The sequence below is a fragment of the Salvelinus alpinus genome, chromosome 22 (genome assembly GCF_045679555.1).
Source record: "Salvelinus alpinus chromosome 22, SLU_Salpinus.1, whole genome shotgun sequence".
In the NCBI taxonomy this organism is placed as follows: Eukaryota; Metazoa; Chordata; class Actinopteri; order Salmoniformes; family Salmonidae; genus Salvelinus; species Salvelinus alpinus.
This window is the reverse complement of record NC_092107.1, coordinates 47,515,775-47,537,591: the sequence shown is the minus strand read 5'-3', so window position 1 is coordinate 47,537,591 and position 21,817 is coordinate 47,515,775. Positions and strand designations below refer to the sequence as shown.

The 21,817-nt window shown below is 47.3% G+C and overlaps 2 protein-coding genes across 4 annotated transcripts in view; one reads left to right on the top strand and one right to left on the bottom strand.

Moving 5' to 3' along the window:
- The window catches only part of LOC139549569 (protein-tyrosine sulfotransferase 1-like), a 92,930-nt gene extending 79,718 nt beyond the window's left edge, over positions 1-13,212 (top strand). Inside the window, exons 4-6 of one of the 3 annotated variants that reach the window (XM_071360202.1) lie at positions 9,289-9,339; positions 11,294-11,329; positions 12,412-13,212. In XM_071360202.1, coding sequence (XP_071216303.1) covers positions 9,289-9,339; positions 11,294-11,329; positions 12,412-12,453 — 129 coding nt within the window. In that variant the 3' untranslated portion in view covers positions 12,454-13,212. The remainder of the gene's footprint in view (positions 1-9,288; positions 9,340-11,293; positions 11,330-12,411) is intronic. The other 2 variants (XM_071360203.1, XM_071360204.1) reach the window with 2 other exon arrangements.
- A 959-nt stretch (positions 13,213-14,171) lies between these two features.
- LOC139549568 (small G protein signaling modulator 2-like) overlaps positions 14,172-21,817 on the bottom strand; it is a 94,797-nt gene continuing 87,151 nt past the window's right edge. The window contains exon 24 of the mRNA XM_071360201.1: positions 14,172-21,130. Coding sequence (XP_071216302.1) covers positions 21,042-21,130 — 89 coding nt within the window. The 3' untranslated portion in view covers positions 14,172-21,041. The remainder of the gene's footprint in view (positions 21,131-21,817) is intronic.

The following is a 21,817-nucleotide window of genomic DNA, read 5'->3' as shown; positions in this document are numbered from 1 at the left end:
GAGAGAGGGGGGAAGGAGAGGGGGAAGGAAGGAGAGAGAGCGAGAGGGGGGGAGGAGAGAGAGGGAGGGAGGGAAGGAGAGAGAGGGAGGGAAGGAGAGAGGGAGGGAAGGAGAGAGAGCGAGAGGGGGGGAAGGAGAGAGAGCGAGAGAGGGGAGGGAAGGAGAGAGAGAGAGCGAGAGGGGGGAGGGAAGGAGAGAGAGAGAGGGAGGGAAGGAGAGAGGGGGGGGGGAAGGAGAGAGAGGGGGGAGAGAAGGAAAGAGAGGAAGGGAAGGAGAGAGGGAGGGAAGAAGAGAGAGGGGGGAGAGAAGGAGAGAGGGGGGAGGAGAGAATGAGAGAGAGGGAGGGAAGGAGAGAGAGGGAGGGAAGGAGAGAGGGGGGAGAGAGAAGGAGAGAGAGCGAGAGGGGGGGGGGAGAGGGGGGGCAGAGAGAAAGCGAGAGGGGGGAGGGAAGGAGAGAGAGCGAGAGGGGGGGAGGAGAGAGAGGGAGGGAAGGAGAGAGAGGAAGGGAAGGAGAGAGAGAGAGATCTTCCACCGTGGCACAGCCTCACCCAGGGTACAGTTCCAGGATATATCCCAAATGGCAACCCATTCCCTATACAGTGCACTACTTGTGACCAGAACCCATAGGGAATAGGGTGCTATTTGAGCACTACCAGGCACCAGCTAAGACAGTCAAGCAGCCACACCCACAGGGAGACTAAGGGCAGGGCAACACCAGGCGGCTCGAGACTCGTGGCTGGGTCAGAGAAATCCATCCAGCAGCTTGGTGCCAAGCCTGTGGTGGTTTGAGAAGTAGAGCTCTGTGACTCTCCCTGAAGTATGACCTCTCCTCACAGAGCATCCTGGTTGTGTTGGTTGTTTCCTGGTTGTTAACAGGGTTGTGTTAAATACAGTAACACACACACACCTCCCTGATCACAGCCTGACGCAGGGTTGTGTTAAATACAGTAACACACACCTCCCTGGTCACAGCCTGACGCAGGGTTGGTAAATACAGTAACACACCAGAACATATGGAAAAGCAGACAGTGGTGTGTTCTAGTTTGGAACCATGTTCAGAAGAGGTTGTTACCGCTGCCTCTCTGTCATGTCTAGCTACACAGAACTACCCCCTGTCTGTCATGTCTAGCTACTCAGAACTACCTCCTCTCTGTCATGTCTAGCTACACAGAACTACCTCCTCTCTGTCATGTCTAGCTACTCAGAACTACCTCCTCTCTGTCATGTCTAGCTACTCAGAACTACCTCCTCTCTGTCATGTCTAGCTACACAGAACTACCTCCTCTCTGTCATGTCTAGCTACTCAGAACTACCTCCTCTCTGTCATGTCTAGCTACTCAGAACTACCTCCTCTCTGTCATGTCTAGCTACACAGAACTACCCCCTGTCTGTCATGTCTAGCTACACAGAACTACCCCCTGTCTGTCATGTCTAGCTACACAGAACTACCCCCTGTCTGTCATGTCTAGCTACTCAGAACTACCCACCCCTGTCTGTCATGTCTAGCTACTCAGAACTACCTCCTCTCTGTCATGTCTAGCTACTCAGAACTACCTCCTCTCTGTCATGTCTAGCTACACAGAACTACCTCATCTCTGTCATGTCTAGCTACACAGAACTACCTCCTCTCTGTCATGTCTAGCTACTACGAACTACCTCCTCTCTGTCATGTCCTCCTCTCTGTCATGTCTAGCTACACAGAACTATCTCCTCTCTGTCATGTCCTCCTCTCTGTCATGTCTAGCTACACAGAACTACCTCCTCTCTGTCATGTCCTCCTCTCTGTCATGTCTAGCTACACAGAACTACCTCCTCTCTGTCATGTCCTCCTGTCTGTCATGTCTAGCTACTCAGAACTACCTCCTCTCTGTCATGTCTAGCTACTCAGAACTACCTCCTGTCTGTCATGTCTAGCTACTCAGAACTACCCACCCCTGTCTGTCATGTCTAGCTACTCAGAACTACCTCCTCTCTGTCATGTCCTCCTCTCTGTCATGTCTAGCTACTCAGAACTACCTCCTCTCTGTCTTGTCTAGCTACTCAGAACTACCGCCTCTCTGTCATGTCTAGCTACACAGAAATACCACCTGTCTGTCATGTCTAGCTACACAGAACTACCTCCTGTCTGTCATGTCTAGCTACTCAGAACTACCCACCCCTGTCTGTCATGTCTAGCTACTCAGAACTACCTCCTCTCTGTCATGTCCTCCTGTCTGTCATGTCTAGCTACTCAGAACTACCTCCTCTCTGTCATGTCTAGCTACTCAGAACTACCTCCTCTCTGTCATGTCTAGCTACTCAGAACTACCTCCTCTCTGTCATGTCTAGCTACACAGAACTACCCCCTGTCTGTCATGTCTAGCTACACAGAACTACCCCCTGTCTGTCATGTCTAGCTACACAGAACTACCCCCTGTCTGTCATGTCTAGCTACTCAGAACTACCCACCCCTGTCTGTCATGTCTAGCTACTCAGAACTACCTCCTCTCTGTCATGTCTAGCTACTCAGAACTACCTCCTCTCTGTCATGTCTAGCTACACAGAACTACCTCATCTCTGTCATGTCTAGCTACACAGAACTACCTCCTCTCTGTCATGTCTAGCTACTACGAACTACCTCCTCTCTGTCATGTCCTCCTCTCTGTCATGTCTAGCTACACAGAACTATCTCCTCTCTGTCATGTCCTCCTCTCTGTCATGTCTAGCTACACAGAACTACCTCCTCTCTGTCATGTCCTCCTCTCTGTCATGTCTAGCTACACAGAACTACCTCCTCTCTGTCATGTCCTCCTGTCTGTCATGTCTAGCTACTCAGAACTACCTCCTCTCTGTCATGTCTAGCTACTCAGAACTACCTCCTGTCTGTCATGTCTAGCTACTCAGAACTACCCACCCCTGTCTGTCATGTCTAGCTACTCAGAACTACCTCCTCTCTGTCATGTCCTCCTCTCTGTCATGTCTAGCTACTCAGAACTACCTCCTCTCTGTCTTGTCTAGCTACTCAGAACTACCGCCTCTCTGTCATGTCTAGCTACACAGAAATACCACCTGTCTGTCATGTCTAGCTACACAGAACTACCTCCTGTCTGTCATGTCTAGCTACTCAGAACTACCCACCCCTGTCTGTCATGTCTAGCTACTCAGAACTACCTCCTCTCTGTCATGTCCTCCTGTCTGTCATGTCTAGCTACTCAGAACTACCTCCTCTCTGTCATGTCTAGCTACTCAGAACTACCTCCTCTCTGTCATGTCTAGCTACTCAGAACTACCTCCTGTCTGTCATGTCTAGCTACTCAGAACTACCTCCTGTCTGTCATGTCTAGCTACTCAGAACGACCTCCTGTCTGTCATGTCTAGCTACTCAGAACTACCTCCTGCCTGTCATGTCTAGCTACTCAGAACTACCTCCTGTCTGTCATGTCTAGCTACTCAGAACTACCCACCCCTGTCTGTCATGTCTAGCTACTCAGAACTACCCACCCCTGTCTGTCATGTCTAGCTACTCAGAACTACCCACCCCTGTCTGTCATGTCTAGCTACTCAGAACTACCTCCTGTCTGTCATGTCTAGCTACTCAGAACTACCCACCCCTGTCTGTCCTGTCTAGCTACTCAGAACTACCCACCCCTGTCTGTCATGTCTAGCTACTCAGAACTACCCACCCCTGTCTGTCATGTCTAGCTACTCAGAACTACCCACCCCTGTCTGTCATGTCTAGCTACTCAGAACTACCCACCCCTGTCTGTCCTGTCTAGCTACTCAGAACTACCCACCCCTGTCTGTCATGTCTAGCTACTCAGAACTACCCACCCCTGTCTGTCATGTCTAGCTACTCAGAACTACCCACCCCTGTCTGTCATGTCTAGCTACTCAGAACTACCCACCCCTGTCTGTCATGTCTAGCTACTCAGAACTACCCCCTGTCTGTCATGTCTAGCTACTCAGAACTACCCCCTGTCTGTCATGTCTAGCTACTCAGAACTACCTCCTGTCTGTCATGTCTAGCTACTCAGAACTACCCACCCCTGTCTGTCATGTCTAGCTACTCAGAACTACCTCCTCTCTGTCATGTCCTCCTGTCTGTCATGTCTAGCTACTCAGAACTACCTCCTCTCTGTCATGTCCTCCTGCCTGTCATGTCTAGCTACTCAGAACGACCTCCTGCCTGTCATGTCTAGCTACTCAGAACTACCTCCTCTCTGTCATGTCTAGCTACTCAGAACTTCCTCCTGTCTGTCATGTCTAGCTACTCAGAACTACCTCCTCTCTGTCATGTCTAGCTACTCAGAACTACCTCCTCTCTGTCATGTCCTCCTCTCTGTCATGTCTAGCTACTCAGAACTACCCCCTGTCTGTCATGTCTAGCTACTCAGAACTACCCACCCCTGTCTGTCATGTCTAGCTACTCAGAACTACCCACCCCTGTCTGTCATGTCTAGCTACTCAGAACTACCCCCTGTCTGTCATGTCTAGCTACTCAGAACTACCCCCTGTCTGTCATGTCTAGCTACTCAGAACTACCTCCTGTCTGTCATGTCTAGCTACTCAGAACTACCCACCCCTGTCTGTCATGTCTAGCTACTCAGAACTACCTCCTCTCTGTCATGTCCTCCTGTCTGTCATGTCTAGCTACTCAGAACTACCTCCTCTCTGTCATGTCCTCCTGCCTGTCATGTCTAGCTACTCAGAACGACCTCCTGCCTGTCATGTCTAGCTACTCAGAACTACCTCCTCTCTGTCATGTCTAGCTACTCAGAACTTCCTCCTGTCTGTCATGTCTAGCTACTCAGAACTACCTCCTCTCTGTCATGTCTAGCTACTCAGAACTTCCTCCTCTCTGTCATGTCTAGCTACTCAGAACGACCTCCTGCCTGTCATGTCTAGCTACTCAGAACTACCTCCTGTCTGTCATGTCTAGCTACTCAGAACTACCTCCTCTCTGTCATGTCCTCCTGCCTGTCATGTCTAGCTACTCAGAACTACCTCCTCTCTGTCATGTCCTCCTGTCTGTCATGTCTAGCTACTCAGAACGACCTCCTGTCTGTCATGTCTAGCTACTCAGAACTACCTCCTCTCTGTCATGTCCTCCTGCCTGTCATGTCTAGCTACTCAGAACTACCTCCTCTCTGTCATGTCCTCCTGTCTGTCATGTCTAGCTACTCAGAACGACCTCCTGTCTGTCATGTCTAGCTACTCAGAACTACCTCCTCTCTGTCATGTCCTCCTGCCTGTCATGTCTAGCTACTCAGAACTACCTCCTCTCTGTCATGTCTAGCTACTCAGAACGACCTCCTGCCTGTCATGTCTAGCTACTCAGAACTACCTCCTGTCTGTCATGTCTAGCTACTCAGAACGACCTCCTGCCTGTCATGTCTAGCTACTCAGAACTACCTCCTGCCTGTCATGTCTAGCTACTCAGAACGACCTCCTGCCTGTCATGTCTAGCTACTCAGAACTACCTCCTGCCTGTCATGTCTAGCTACTCAGAACTACCTCCTGTCTGTCATGTCTAGCTACTCAGAACTACCTCCTGTCTGTCATGTCTAGCTACTCAGAACTACCTCCTGTCTGTCATGTCTAGCTACTCAGAACTACCTCCTGTCTGTCATGTCTAGCTACTCAGAACTACCTCCTGTCTGTCACGTCTAGCTACTCAGAACTACCTCCTGTCTGTCATGTCTAGCTACTCAGAACTACCTCCTGTCTGTCATGTCTAGCTACTCAGAACTACCTCCTGTCTGTCATGTCTAGCTACTCAGAACTACCTCCTGTCTGTCATGTCTAGCTACTCAGAACTACCTCCTGTCTGTCATGTCTAGCTACTCAGAACTACCTCCTGTCTGTCATGTCTAGCTACTCAGAACTACCTCCTGTCTGTCATGTCTAGCTACTCAGAACTACCTCCTGTCTGTCATGTCTAGCTACTCAGAACTACCTCCTGTCTGTCATGTCTAGCTACTCAGAACTACCTCCTCTCTGTCACGTCTAGCTACTGAGAACGACCCCCTGTCTGTAGAAGTACCCCATCTCTTCCTCTCCTCACTGTATTTGGATGAAAAAGTGAATCCTTCATCTCCTGGTCCAGGAGTTTATCTAAGACAGGAGAGTCTTCATCTCCTGGGCCAGGAGTTTATCTAAGACAGGAGAGTCTTCATCTCCTGGTCCAGGAGTTTATCTAAGACAGGAGAGTCTTCATCTCCTGGTCCAGGAGTTTATCTAAGACAGGAGAGTCTTCATCTCCTGGTCCAGGAGTTTATCTAAGACAGGGGAGTCTTAATCTCCTGGTCCAGGAGTTTATCTAAGATAGGAGAGTCTTCATCTCCTGGTCCAGGAGTTTATCTAAGACAGGAGAGTCTTCATCTCCTGGTCCAGGAGTTTATCTAAGACAGGAGAGTCTTCATCTCCTGGTCCAGGAGTTTATCTAAGACAGGAGAGTCTTCATCTCCTGGTCCAGGAGTTTATCTAAGACAGGAGAGTCTTCATCTCCTGGTCCAGGAGTTTATCTAAGACAGGAGAGTCTTCATCTCCTGGTCCAGGAGTTTATCTAAGACAGGGGAGTCTTAATCTCCTGGTCCAGGAGTTTATCTAAGATAGGAGAGTCTTCATCTCCTGGTCCAGGAGTTTATCTAAGACAGGAGAGTCTTCATCTTAGAATGAGGCCGTGCGACCAGCCGAGACATAGCAATGCACACACACACACACTGCAAGCCAGTAGTGGAAGCCAGGATATGAGGTCACTCTGACCCTGTTTAAGGACACTGACCCCCCCTCCCTCCTTTCCTTTCTTCTCTCCTCTTCTCTTCCCTTTTCCCCTCATCTCTCTCATTCTCTGCCTATCTCCCTCCCTCTTCTGTCTCTCTCCGTATCTGCCTCCTCTCTCTCTGATGTTGTCCCTCTGTGGACACGGTACTTTGAAATGCTCCGTCAGCCAGATGTCGACATGTTGGCTGCTTCCTACTGTATGTTAACAGTCCCCAGGATAACCATAACCCATTCATGCCCTGCTCTACCTCCACCTCTCCCTCTCTCTGTGGCTCTGTCACTCTTGTGCTCTGTCCTGCACTCTCTGTAGTCTGTCTCTCTGTATACTGTCTGTCTGTCTGTATACTGTCTGTCTTTCTCTAGTCTGTCTGCCTCTTTCTCTTCCTCCCTCTCTTCCCCCTGCCTTTGCTGTTCTGGGCTTCGGTGCTGGCCAACTCCTCGCCCTCTTTTCTCTCTATCTCTCACTTCTCTTGCTCTCTCTTCTCTTGCTCTCTTCCTCCCCATCTCTCTCTCTCTCTCTTCTCTTCCTCTCTCTCTTGCTCTCTTCCTCTCTCTCTCTCTCTCTCTTCTCTTCCTCTCTCTCTCTTCTCTCTCTATTGTCATCTCTGAATACTGTGCCAAGTCCCCAGTCAAACACTCTCCCCATCGTTGTGTACTGAATACTGAGCTTCTAAGTCACTAACATGCCAAGACCTGTCTCAGGAGGCTGTCAATGTTTCCTTAGCCAAGACCTGTCTCAGGAGGCTGTCAATGTTTCCTTAGCCAAGACCTGTCGCAGGAGGCTGTCAATGTTTCCTCAGCCAGACCTGTCACAGGAGGCTGTCAATGTTTCCTCAGCCAGACCTGTCGCAGGAGGCTGTCAATGTTTCCTCAGCCAGACCTGTCGCAGGAGGCTGTCAATGTTTCCTCAGCCAGAACTGTCGCAGGAGGCTGTCAATGTTTCCATAGCCAGACCTGTCACATGAGGCTGTCAATGTTTCCTTAGCCAAGACCTGTCGCAGGAGGCTGTCAATGTTTCCTGAGCCAGACCTGTCACAGGAGGCTGTCAATGTTTCCTTAGCCAGACCTGTCACAGGAGGCTGTCAATGTTTCCTTAGCCAGACCTGTCACAGGAGGCTGTCAATGTTTCCTTAGCCAAACCTGTCACAGGAGGCTGTCAATGTTTCCTTAGCCATGGGAAAAAACACATACCAGTCAGAACAACAGTGTTAAAGCTACACTGCTCTGAGCTTAGCTCATTCTGCTGGACTTGGTGAGAGGAAGTGGACAAATTGATACGTTGACGCTAGAGCCGAGGCTGCGTTATAATTGATTGCAAGATAACAGGAGAAAGTTTGAATCATGTGGAGTCGAATAATCTTAGGTAAAGAGGAAATTCAGCAACTCTTGGAGAACGGTGGAAGTTGGTGAAAGTCAAAACCAACGTGTTTCAGCCCTTAGGTTTCATCAGGGTTTGAAGTCACATAATCTTTAGTTTAGTTTGCACTAGATCTGTAGTTGGATAGAGATTGAAGGTCTGCAGATCGGGATCTTCTGCCCATGTGTTCCTTTACATAATCTACCTCTAAACCCAGTCCTTTGTGTTCCTTTACATCATTTACCTCTAAACCCCGTCCTTTGTGTTCCTTTACATAATCTACCTCTAAACCCAGTCCTTTGTGTTCCTTTACATCGTTTACCTCTAAACCCAGTCCTTTGTGTTCCTTTACATCATTTACCTCTAAACCCAGTCCTTTGTGTTCCTTTACATCGTTTACCTCTAAACCCAGTCCTTTGTGTTCCTTTACATCGTTTACCTCTAAACCCCGTCCTTTGTGTTCCTTTACATAATCTACCTCTAAACCCAGTCCTTTGTGTTCCTTTACATAATCTACCTCTAAACCCAGTCCTTTGTGTTCCTTTACATCATTTACCTCTAAACCCCGTCCTTTGTGTTCCTTTACATAATCTACCTCTAAACCCAGTCCTTTGTGTTCCTTTACATCATTTACCTCTAAACCCAGTCCTTTGTGTTCCTTTACATCATTTACCTCTAAACCCCGTCCTTTGTGTTCCTTTACATCATGTACCTCTAAACCCAGTCCATTGTGTTCCTTTACATCGTTTACCTCTAAACCCAGTCCATTGTGTTCCTTTACATAATCTACCTCTAAACCCAGTCCTTTGTGTTCCTTTACATCATTTACCTCTAAACCCAGTCCTTTGTGTTCCTTTACATCGTTTACCTCTAAACCCAGTCCTTTGTGTTCCTTTACATCATGTACCTCTAAACCCCGTCCTTTGTGTTCCTTTACATCATGTACCTCTAAACCCAGTCCTTTGTGTTCCTTTACATCGTTTACCTCTAAACCCAGTCCTTTGTGTTCCTTTACATCGTTTACCTCTAAACCCAGTCCTTTGTGTTCCTTTACATCGTTTACCTCTAAACCCAGTCCTTTGTGTTCCTTTACATCGTTTACCTCTAAACCCAGTCCTTTGTGTTCCTTTACATCATTTACCTCTAAACCCAGTCCTTTTTTTCTCCAGGTCTTTAAAGGTGAATTTCAGCTACCTGAGTTTCTAAGAGAACAATCTCAGGTACAGTAACTATTCTGCCTGTAGTTATGTTCTGCATCTATCTATAATAGTGGCAAAATGGTGGCCGCTGTTCATTGGATATCTGGTTACAATTTTCCATCTGCTTTTAGTTATGAATTTCTCTCTCGTCTCGTTTGTTATTGTTGTTATTGGTCACGATGACATGCTGTCTATGACTAGGTTTTTCTGTCTGCTGTACTGTAGTCTGACTGTTGTTCTCCGGTCTCATTTCTCACCTTGTGTTTGTGTTTTTGGAACGCTTCCTCTCACATTAGAGGTTCGTCAGCTAACCACATTGTCTGTCTCCTGTTGGTCCTTTTTTTGATTTGTCACTGAACTGATGTGTTGTTTTTCGGGAGGAGTACTACTGCCACCATGTGACAGCAAGCACACATGACATGCCGCCAGCAACGCAGCGTGTGAACACTGATTCTGTGAAGTGTTTTTTGTTGTTGTTGCGCAGAGCCATGATGAATTTGACTTCTTTCAAACAGTTTTTGACACAAACGTTGATTTACAACACACAGTCCCATAATGCACCATCCCTCCTACTCCAGTCCCAGACCAGAGAATTCCCATAATGCCCATCTTCTCTCTCTAGCTTCAGAAGACTCCAGAGAAACCTAAACCCCAGTTAGGAGAAGCAGATGAACCATCCTTCTCCTCCAGTCCCAGACCAGAGAATTCCCATAATGCACCATCCTTCTCATCCAGTCCCAGACCAGAGAATTCCCATAATGCACCATCCTTCTCATCCAGTCCCAGACCAGAGAATTCCCATAATGCACCATCCTTCTCATCCAGTCCCAGACCAGAGAATTCCCATAATGCAGCATCCTTCTCCTCCAGTCCCAGACCAGAGAATTCCCATAATGCACCATCCTTCTCCTCCAGTCCCAGACCAGAGAATTCCCATAATGCACCATCCTTCTCATCCAGTCCCAGACCAGAGAATTCCCATAATGCACCATCCTTCTCATCCAGTCCCAGACCAGAGAATTCCCATAATGCACCATCCTTCTCCTCCAGTCCCAGACCAGAGAATTCCCATAATGCACCATCCTTCTCATCCAGTCCCAGACCAGAGAATTCCCATAATGCACCATCCTTCTCTTCCAGTCCCAGACCAGAGAATTCCCATAATGCACCATCCTTCTCATCCAGTCCCAGACCAGAGAATTCCCATAATGCACCATCCTTCTCATCCAGTCCCAGACCAGAGAATTCCCATAATGCACCATCCTTCTCATCCAGTCCCAGACCAGAGAATTCCCATAATGCACCATCCTTCTCATCCAGTCCCAGACCAGAGAATTCCCATAATGCACCATCCTTCTCTTCCAGTCCCAGACCAGAGAATTCCCATAATGCACCATCCTTCTCATCCAGTCCCAGACCAGAGAATTCCCATAATGCACCATCCTTCTCTTCCAGTCCCAGACCAGAGAATTCCCATAATGCACCATCCTTCTCATCCAGTCCCAGACCAGAGAATTCCCATAATGCACCATCCTTCTCATCCAGTCCCAGACCAGAGAATTCCCATAATGCACCATCCTTCTCTTCCAGTCCCAGACCAGAGAATTCCCATAATGCACCATCCTTCTCATCCAGTCCCAGACCAGAGAATTCCCATAATGCACCATCCTTCTCATCCAGTCCCAGACCAGAGAATTCCCATAATGCACCATCCTTCTCCTCCAGTCCCAGACCAGAGAATTCCCATAATGCACCATCCTTCTCCTCCAGTCCCAGACCAGAGAATTCCCATAATGCACCATCCTTCTCATCCAGTCCCAGACCAGAGAATTCCCATAATGCACCATCCTTCTCTTCCAGTCCCAGACCAAAGAATTCCCATAATGCACCATCCTTCTCATCCAGTCCCAGACCAGAGAATTCCCATAATGCCCGCAAGTCTAACAAAAGTCTATCTTCTTCTTCTTCTCTCCAGCTTCAGAAGACTCCAGAGAAACCTAACCCGCCACAGGTGGGTAGCATAACCCAATCGAATCTTAAGTCCCAAATGGCACCCTATTCCCTATCTGGGTCCTGATCTAAAGTGATGCACTACATAGGGAACAGGCCTTTTAGGGGGACACCCTTAATCGACCCAGCTCTCATCGTAGATGCTTTACTTAAAATACTTTTTCCTAAACTTCTCCTTGAGTAACCCCCCCCCCTCCTAGCCATTTTCCTTCTTGATTGATTCCAGCACTGATTCACATCTGGCATGGGTTTAGAAAACACCAGATATCAATAAGCTTCTGCTAACTCCTTCATGTCCTTCTCTACCTCTTCCTCGCTCTCCACCCCCGCCTCTCCCTCGCTCTCCACCCCCACCTCTCCCTCGCTCTCCACTCCTCGCTCTCCACCCCCACCTCTCCCTCGCTCTCCACCCCCACCTCTCCCTCACTCTCCACCCCCACCTCTCCCTCGCTCTCCACCCCCACCTCTCCCTCGCTCTCCACCCCCACCTCTCCCTCGCTCTCCACCCCCATCTCTCCCTCGCTCTCCACCCCCACCTCTCCCTCGCGCTCCACCCCCATCTCTCCCTCGCGCTCCACCCCCACCTCTCCCTCGCTCTCCACCCCCACCTCTCCCTCGCTCTCCACCCTTACGTCTCCCTCGCTCTCCACCCCACCTCTCCCTCGCTCTCCACCCCCACCTCTCCCTCCGTCTCTGACCTAAAGTAGTGCACCACATAGGGAATAGGGTGCCATAGGGCCCTGGTCTAAAGTAGTGCACCACATAGGGAATAGGGTGCCATAGGGCCCTGGTCTAAAGTAGTGCACCACATAGGGAATAGGGTGCCATAGGGCCCTGGTCTAAAGTAGTGCACCACATAGGGAATAGGGTGCCATAGGGCCCTGGTCTAAAGTAGTGCACCACATAGGGAATAGCATCTGGTCTCCCATCCAGTGACAGACCAAGACCAACCCTGCTTAAAGCAAGCCAGCAGTATGCTGCTGGCATACGGAATAGGGTTCCACGTGGGATGAATTCATAATCTTTCTGGTAGTTTCCATTTGATTTGTGAAATACAGTGTCTGTGTTTTGTGTGTGTTTCAGAGCCAGACAAGGCACCGATGGACAGAGGAAGTTATCCAATAAACTCTGCATCATTTTTTGGGGACCTCTGTGCTCTTCCATGGACACACACACACACACACACACACACACACACACACACACACACACACACACACACACACACACACACACACACACACACACACACACACACACACACACACACACACACACACACACACACACACACACACACACACACACACGTTAGCCTGTGTCAGTGGGGACCGGACCACCATGGCTTAGAGAACTCTTTTGGCCTTCGATGTTGTACTGTAAACTAATGATGTGTTTGTCACAAAATGGTGACCAGAGAATGTTGCTGTTACGTTTCTTTCTTGTCTAGGGCTGCAAAATTCTGGAACATTTCAAAAGATTCCTAGATTTTACAGAAATCCCAGTTGGAAGATTCCTGAGTTCAGCAAGAAATCTGTAATTCTACAACTAGGATTTCAGGAAAACCTTTTGAAATTTGAGAAAAAGTTTTGCAACACTATTGTCACACCATGCTCATCTGGATTTGTAGTTTTTATGGTTTTCTCCCGGCTATATAAAAATCTGTGATTCTGTTGTAAGAAACTACAGTGGACTTAAAATGTAAATCTAAAAATAAAAAAAAGTACAGTATTTATAGATGAAATGTAGCTTTTTGAAGATGCTATATATCTATTTTAATGTTTCATTTTGTTTTTCATGCCTTTGTATCGTGCAATTCCATGGGTACTGTGATGTACACGATTCTAGTTAAGTATTGACAGTGATAAAGATGGCATTTTGTAACATGTGTTTTTTGTTATTTTTTGTTAACGGAGACGGTATGATGAATTATGAAAGAGGGGGGTATGGCCGTAAACCACGGCAATGGAGGGAGAAAATAACAGGGTTTCAGCTGAGGAAGACGGGGGATAATCTAAATTTGACACCATGATGTTTGACGGTTCCTCAGACCGTGAAAGTAGTCTATGGGCCAGGGGAGAATGGAATCCATATTTCAGTTTACTGTAAACAGACATTACAAACTTCACCTAACTTTAGCCCATAGCTAGCTTAAAATCAATAACGTGATCGGTGCAACCGTATTCATTCAAGCAGGGGGATGAGAAAGCACTCAGCGTCTCATCGTATATTCTTCACAGAGCATTGGTTATGGCCCTTGTCATTAATTAGTTCACTATACACAGAGGACAAAACATTAGGAACACCTTCCTAATATTGAGTTGCAAACCCTTTTTTTGCTCTCAGAACAGCCTCAGTTCCTCGGGTCATGGACTCGAAAGCGTTCCACAGGGATGCTGGTCCATGTTGACTGTAGGTCCATTCTTGATCCTCACAGGAAACTGTTGAGTGTGAAAAACGCAGCAGCATTGCAGTCCTTGACACACTCAAACCGATATGCCTGGCACCTACTACCATACCTCTTTCAAAGCAAAGGCACTTAAATATTTTGTCTTGCCCGTTCACCCTCTGAATGGCACACACACACAATCCATGTCTCAAGGCTTAAAAATCCATCTTTAACCCGTCTCCTCCCCTTCATCTACACTGATTGAAGTGCATTTTAACAGGTACCATCAATAAGGGGTCATAGCTTTCACCTGGTCAGTCTGTGTCATGGAAAGAGAAGGTGTTCTTAATGTTTTGTACGGTCAGTGTATATATGGAATGGAGTGCCAGTTGGAACTTAACCTATATGTTTAAAATGAGCTACTTCCAGTAATTAACATCTAGACATGGCCACCTCCAGTAATTTAAAATCTTTTAATAATAAGGAACAATATTTTTTTTTTATAGTAATACATTACATTCAATGTAAACGATGCGTCCTTTTACATACAAATACACTCTTCAATTCAAACGTTGGCTTTTTCAAAACATCATTTTGAAATGGAAGTTGTGTTCTCTCACTTCTGATTAATTAGAAAATACAAGTCAACTAGGTGTAACAAAGGTTCCACACATTCAGTTATACACAGCAACGGGCATTCAGTTATACACAGCAACGGGCATTCAGTTATACACAGCAACGGGCATTCAGTTATACACAGCAACGGGCATTCAGTTATACACAGCAACGGGCATTCAGTTATACACAGCAACGGGCATTCATTTATACACAGCAACGGGCATTCAGTTATACACAGCAACGGGCATTCCGTTATACACAGCAACGGGCATTCAGTTATACACAGCAACGGGCATTCAGTTATACACAGCAACGGGCATTCAGTTATACACAGCAACGGGCATTCAGTTATACACACTTCTCTAAAAACAAGGTAAAAAGTACCCATTAAAATCCACTATATATCCTGATATACTGTCCTCATAGAAATATTGGACTTTTTTTTTAGTTTTGTTATATTTATTTACATCAGTCAGTATAGACTTCAGAGATTTTCAAACAACAGAAATTATAAACAGAAATTATATTTTAACTGGTTGTTTAAAACATTTATTTTTACACCTAGTAAACAGTCTGAGATACGGTATGAAATTGCACATTATCATCTTGCCACAGACGGGGCTGTTTCCAGGCTTTGGTACACATTATCTTGATTGGAAGAAAATAGCTATCTCTCCAATCTAGCCTAGTTCAACCAGACTGAAACACTGTGCTCACCATTTGTAACAACGGTGAAACATCACAGAATCAGTTTGGATTCCAGGCTACTAAACTTTCCCCCCCTCCACACTTCAATCAGAAACTACCACGTGTAGTTGAGGGGCTCCCGAGTGGCGCTAGAGGTGTCACTACAGTCCCTGGTTCGATTCCAGGCCGTATCACAACCGGCTGTGATTGAGAGTCCCATACGGCGGCGCACAATTGTCCCAGCGTCGTCCGGGGTAGGCCGTCATTGTAAATAATTTGTTCTTTACCTGACTTGCCTAGTTAAATAAAGGTTACATTTTTTTTTTTTTTATGTAGTGACATCTACTTAAACCATGAGTGTAACCATGGGTTACATCTACTTAAACCATGAGTGTAACCATGGGTTACATCTACTTAAACCATGAGTGTAACCATGGGTTACATCTACTTAAACCATGAGTGTTCAGAAAATAACCCTATTCTCTTCATCGGCGGTTCTCAACTAGGGATACTTGGCCTGTCCACAGGGGGTACTTGTGTAGTCTCCTGATAAAATGGATACTTGGCCTGTCCACAGGGGGTACTTGTGTAGTCTCCTGATAAAATGGATACTTGGCCTGTCCACAGGGGGTACTTGTGAAGTCTCCTGATAAAATGGATACTTGGCCTGTCCACAGGGGGTACTTGTGTAGTCTCCTGATAAAATGGATACTTGGCCTGTCCACAGGGGGTACTTGTGAAGTCTCCTGATAAAATGGATACTTGGCCTGTCCACAGGGGGTACTTGTGAAGTCTCCTGATAAAATGGATACTTGGCCTGTCCACAGGGGGTACTTGTGTAGTCTCCTGATAAAATGGATACTTGGCCTGTCCACAGGGGGTACTTGTGTAGTCTCCTGATAAAATGGATACTTGGCCTGTCCACAGGGGGTACTTGTGTAGTCTCCTGATAAAATGGATACTTGGCCTGTCCACAGGGGGTACTTGTGTAGTCTCCTGATAAAATGGATACTTGGCCTGTCCACAGGGGGTACTTGTGAAGTCTCCTGATAAAATGGATACTTGGCCTGTCCACAGGGGGTACTTGTGTAGTCTCCTGATAAAATGGATACTTGGCCTGTCCACAGGGGGTACTTGTGAAGTCTCCTGATAAAATGGATACTTGGCCTGTCCACAGGGGGTACTTGTGAAGTCTCCTGATAAAATGGATACTTGGCCTGTCCACAGGGGGTACTTGTGAAGTCTCCTGATAAAATGGATACTTGGCCTGTCCACAGGGGGTACTTGTGAAGTCTCCTGATAAAATGGATACTTGGCCTGTCCACAGGGGGTACTTGTGTAGTCCCCTGATAAAATGCACATGAGGGGGTACTTCAGAGGTACTCTGGGCAGAACCAAATGTACTTGGTGGTACAGTGATGGAAAACGTTTGAGAACCACTGCCCAGGGCCCTTGTCAAGAGTAGTGCACTATATAGGGAATAGGGTTCTATAGGGCCCTGGTCTAAAGTAGTGCACTATAAAGGGAATAGGGTTCTATAGGGCCCTGGTCTAAAGTAGTGCACTATATAGGGAATAGGGTTCTATAGGGCCCTGGTCTAAAGTAGTGCACTATATAGGGAATAGGGTTCTATTTGGGAGCATCCCACTACAACACCTTCCTTACCACTATCGGCCCGTAATGGGTACTCTCCATACTGAAACGCTGATTTCTCCACAACATCTCAGGATTGGGGAAGACTGGGCAATGTGGTCACAGGGTCTTCTCCGGATCGCACCACTCCATGGCAGCCATTTTGGAAGTAAGAGTGCAGGTTGTTATTGGGAGCCACTGGAGACTACTAAGGATGTACAGTTGAAGTCGGAAGTTTACATACACCTTAGCCAAATACATTTAAACTCAGTTTTTCCGCAATTCCTAACATTTAATCCTAGTAAAAATTCCCTGTCTTAGGTCAGTTAGGATCATCACTTTATTTTAAGAATGTGAAATGTCAGAATAATAGTAGAGAGTGATTTATTTCAGCTTTTATTTCTTTCATCACATTCCCAGTGGGTCAGGAGTTTACATACACTCAATTAGTATTTGGTAGCATTGCCTTTTTAAATTGCTTAACTTGGGTCAAACGTTTCAGGTAGCCTTCCACAATAAGTTAGGTGAATTTTGGCCCACTCCTCCTGAAAGAGCTGGTGTAACTGAGTCAGGTTTGTAGGCCTCCTTGCTCGCACACGCTTTTACAGTTCTGCCCACACATTTTCTATATGATTGAGGTCAGGGCTTTGTGTTGGCCACTCCAATACCTTGACTTTGTTGTCCTTAAGCCATTTTGCCACGACTTGGGGTCATTGTCCATTTTGAAGACCCATTTGCGACCATGCTTTAACTTCTTGACTGATGTCTTGAGATGTTGCTTCAATATATCCACATAATTTTCCTGCTTCATGATGCCATCTATTTTGTGAAGTGCACCAGTCCCTCCTGCAGCAAAGCACCCCCATAACATGATGATGCCACCCCCGTGCTTCACGGTTGGGATGGTGTTCTTCGGCTTGCAAGCCTCCCCCTTTTTCCTCCAAACATAATGATGGTCATTATGGCCAAACAGTTCTATTTTTGTTTCATCAGACCAGGGGACATTTCTCCAAAAAGTATGATCTTTGTCCCCATATGCAGTTGTAAACCGTAGTCTGGCTTTTTATAGCGGTTTTGGAGCAGTGGCTTCTTCCTTGCTGAGCGGCCTTTCAGGTTATGTCGATATAGGACTCGTTTTATTGTGGATAAAGATACTTTTGTACCTGTTTCCTCCCTGCATCTTCACAAGGTCCTTTGCTGTTGTTCTGGGATTGATTTACACTTTTCGCACCAAAGTACGTTCATCTCTAGGCGAAAGAACGCATCTCCTTCCTGAGCGGTATGACGGCTGCGTGGTCCCACGGTGTTTATACTTGCGTACTATTGTTTGTACAGATCAACTTGGTACCTTCAGATTTTTGGAAATTGCTCCCAAGGATGAACCAGACTTGTGGAAGTCTATAAAAAAAAATTATGAGGTCTTGGCTGATTTCTTTTTATTTTCCCATGATATCAAGCAAAGAGACACTGCGTTTGAAGGTAGGCCTTGAAATACATCCACAGGCACACCACCAATTGACTCAAATGAGAAGCTTCTGATAGGTCCAGTCAACTTAGTGAATGTAAACTTCTGACCCACTGGAATTGTGATACAGTGAATTATAAGTGAAATAATCTGTCTGTAAACAATTGTTGGAAAAATTACAAAGTAGATGTCCTAACCGACTGGCCACTGGAGCCTCTTCTTCTTGTTTTTATCTGGTAGGAACCCAGTGTTGGTGATGGCGTGGCCACTGGAGCCTCTTCTTCTTGTTTTTATCTGGTAGGAACCCGGTGTTGGTGATGGCGTGGCCACTAGAGCCTCTTCTTCTTGTTTTTATCTGGTAGGAACCCAGTGTTGGTGATGGTGTGGCCACTGGAGCCTCTTCTTCTTGTTTTTATCTGGTAGGAACCCGGTGTTGGTGATGGCGTGGCCACTGGAGCCTCTTGTTCTTGTTTTTATCTGGTAGGAACCCAGTGTTGGTGATGGTGTGGCCACTGGAGCCTCTTCTTCTTGTTTTTATCTGGTAGGAACCCAGTGTTGGTGATGGTGTGGCCACTGGAGCCTCTTCTTCTTGTTTTTATCTGGTAGGAACCCAGTGTTGGTGATGGTGTGGCCACTGGAGCCTCTTCTTCTTGTTTTTATCTGGTAGGAACCCAGTGTTGATGATGGTGTGGCACCTGGAGACTCTTCTTCTTGTTTTTATCTGGTAGGAACCCAGTGTTGATGATGGCGTGGCCACTGGAGCCTCTTCTTCTTGTTTTTATCTGGTAGGAACCCAGTGTTGGTGATGGTGTGGCCACTGGAGCCTCTTCTTCTTGTTTTTATCTGGTAGGAACCCAGTGTTGGTGATGGTGTGGCCACTGGAGCCTCTTCTTCTTGTTTTTATCTGGTAGGAACCCAGTGTTGGTGATGGCGTGGCCACTGTAGACTCTTCTTCTTGTTTTTATCTGGTAGGAACCCGGTGTGGTCGTCTGCTGCAATAACCCATCCGTGACCAGGTCCGACGAGTTGTGTGTTCTGAGATGTCGTTCTGCACACCACTGTTGTACTGTGACTGTTTGTGAGCTGCCTGTTATCTTGCACGATTCTTTCCATTCTCCTTTGACCTCTCATCAACGAGCTGTTTTCACCCACAGGACTGCCGCTGACTGGATGATGTTTGTTTGTCGCACCGTTCTCTGTAAACCCCAGACACTGTCGTGCGTGAAAAGCCCAGGAAGCAGTTTCTGAGATACTGGAACCTGGCACCGACAATGTCACGCTCAGTCGCTTAGGTCACTCATTTAGCCCATTCTAACGTTCAATCAAACACTGAACTGAATGTCTCGATGCCTGTCTGCCTGCTTTATGTAGCAAGCCACGTGACTCACTGTACCTAATAAACTGGCCACTGAGTGTATAATGTACTGTACTCAGTCTCTGGCTACCAGCTTGCTCGGTCATTGACACTAATGTTGTGTCACTCTAAAACAAAGTAACACTTGATGAAGCATCACACAGTATATCATTTAGCCCCTAGTCCAATTCAACACAGAGGAATCTCAATCTCACTGATTGGTATCAAATACTGAGACAGGTACTACATTTTTTTTTTTTTATATTTTTTTTTTAACTAGGCAAGTCAGTTAAGAACAAATTATTTACATTGACAGCCTCCCGGGGAACAGTGTGTTCACTGCCTTGTTCAGGGGCAGAACAACAGATTTTTACCTTGGCAGCTCGGGGATTCGATCCAGCAACCTTTCGGTTACTGGCCCAATGCTCTAACCACTAGGCTACCTGCCACCCCTGGTGAATAGTAGAGAATAATATAATGCGGGCAGTCACAGTGTGATCCAACTAACGAGCATACAGACAACTCCAAATGTCTGACAGCAACCAACCAACCATGGCATTCTGTGACCGGGTGCTTGTAAACAACATCTACATACCAGGTCCAGACCTAGACCAGGACCAGACATAGACCCAGTCCAGGATCAGACCTAGCACTGGAACCAGGACCCGACCTAGACCAGGACCAGACCTAGTCCAGGACCAGACCTAGACCAGACCTAGACCAGGACCAGACCTAGTCCAGGACCAGACCTAGTCCAGGACCAGACCTAGCACTGGAACCAGGACCCGACCTAGACCAGGACCAGACCTAGTCCAGGACCAGGCCTAGACCAGGACCAGGCCTAGACCAGACCTAGACATAGACCAGGACCAGACCTAGACCAGGACCAGACCTAGACCAGACCTAGACCAGGCCTAGACCAGACCTAGACCAGACCTAGACCAGGCCTAGACCAGGCCTAGACCTAGACCAGACCAGACCTAGACCAGACCTAGACCAGACCTAGACCAGGACCAGACCTAGACCAGACCTAGACCAGGACCAGACCTAGACCAGACCTAGACCAGACCTAGACCAGGACCAGACCTAGACCTAGACCAGACCTAGACATAGACCAGGACCAGACCTAGACCAGGACCAGACCTAGACCAGACCTAGACCAGACCTAGACCAGGCCTAGACCAGACCAGGTCCAGACCTAGACCAGACCCAGTCCAGGACTAGACCTAGCACTGGAACCAGGACCCAGCCAACATCCCTCTCCTTTCCCCCTGTTCTTTCCTTCATCCAGGCTAGGATGGTCAACCTGGAGCCTTCATCCAGGCTAGGATGGTCAACCTGGAGCCTTCATCCAGGCTAGGATGGTCAACCTGGAGCCTTCATCCTTCACTGGTCCAGCTGGAGGGATAGAGGGCCCACGTCTGTCTCTTCCACGGGTTTGGGAGGGGTAAAGAGAGGGAGGGAGCTCTGCTGGATGCAGAGGATGGATGGGCGGGTGGAGGGGTGCAGTGATGGTATCTGGCTCCTCTCTACCTCTCCTCCTCCAGCCCTCTTCGTCCTCCTCCTCGTCACTTGTTCTCGATGAGAGACTGGACCTTGTGCACCAGCTCTCTGGCGATCTGAAGGATGTGCTGCACGTCATGACGTTCTGCCATCTCTGTTACACACACACAGGAAGTCAGGGAGATGGTTTTATACACACACAATCTGTAATGAACACAGTTTTCCTACACCTTTCTGCTCCATCCCAACACATTTCACCATGTTCTTGTTGGGGTCCTATATGGCAACCTATTCTCTACTTGTTGGGGCTTCCGAGTGGCGCAGCGGTCAAAGGCACTGCATCTCAGCGCTAGAGGCATCACTACAGACCCTGGTTCGAATCCAGGCTGTATCACAACCGGCCGTGACTGGGAGTCCCATAGGGCGGCGCACAATAGGCCCAGCGTAGGCCGGCATAGTAAATAAGAATTTGTTCTTAACTGACTTGCCTAGTTAAATAAAGGTTAAATTATTTTAAATAAAGGTTAAATTATTTTTTATTACATAACTTCTGACCAGAGCCATAGGGCCCATCCCAACACATTTCACTTGGTCTAAAGTAGTGCACTATATAGGGAATAGGGTTCTATAGGGCCCTGGTTTAAAGTAGTGCACTATATAGGGAATAGGGTTCTATAGGGCCCTGGTTTAAAGTAGTGCACTATATAGGGAATAGGGTTCTATAGGGCCCTGGTCTAAAGTAGTGCACTATATAGGGAATAGGGTTCTATAGGGCCCTGGTTTAAAGTAGTGCACTATATAGGGAATAGGGTTCTATAGGGCCCTGGTCTAAAGTAGTGCA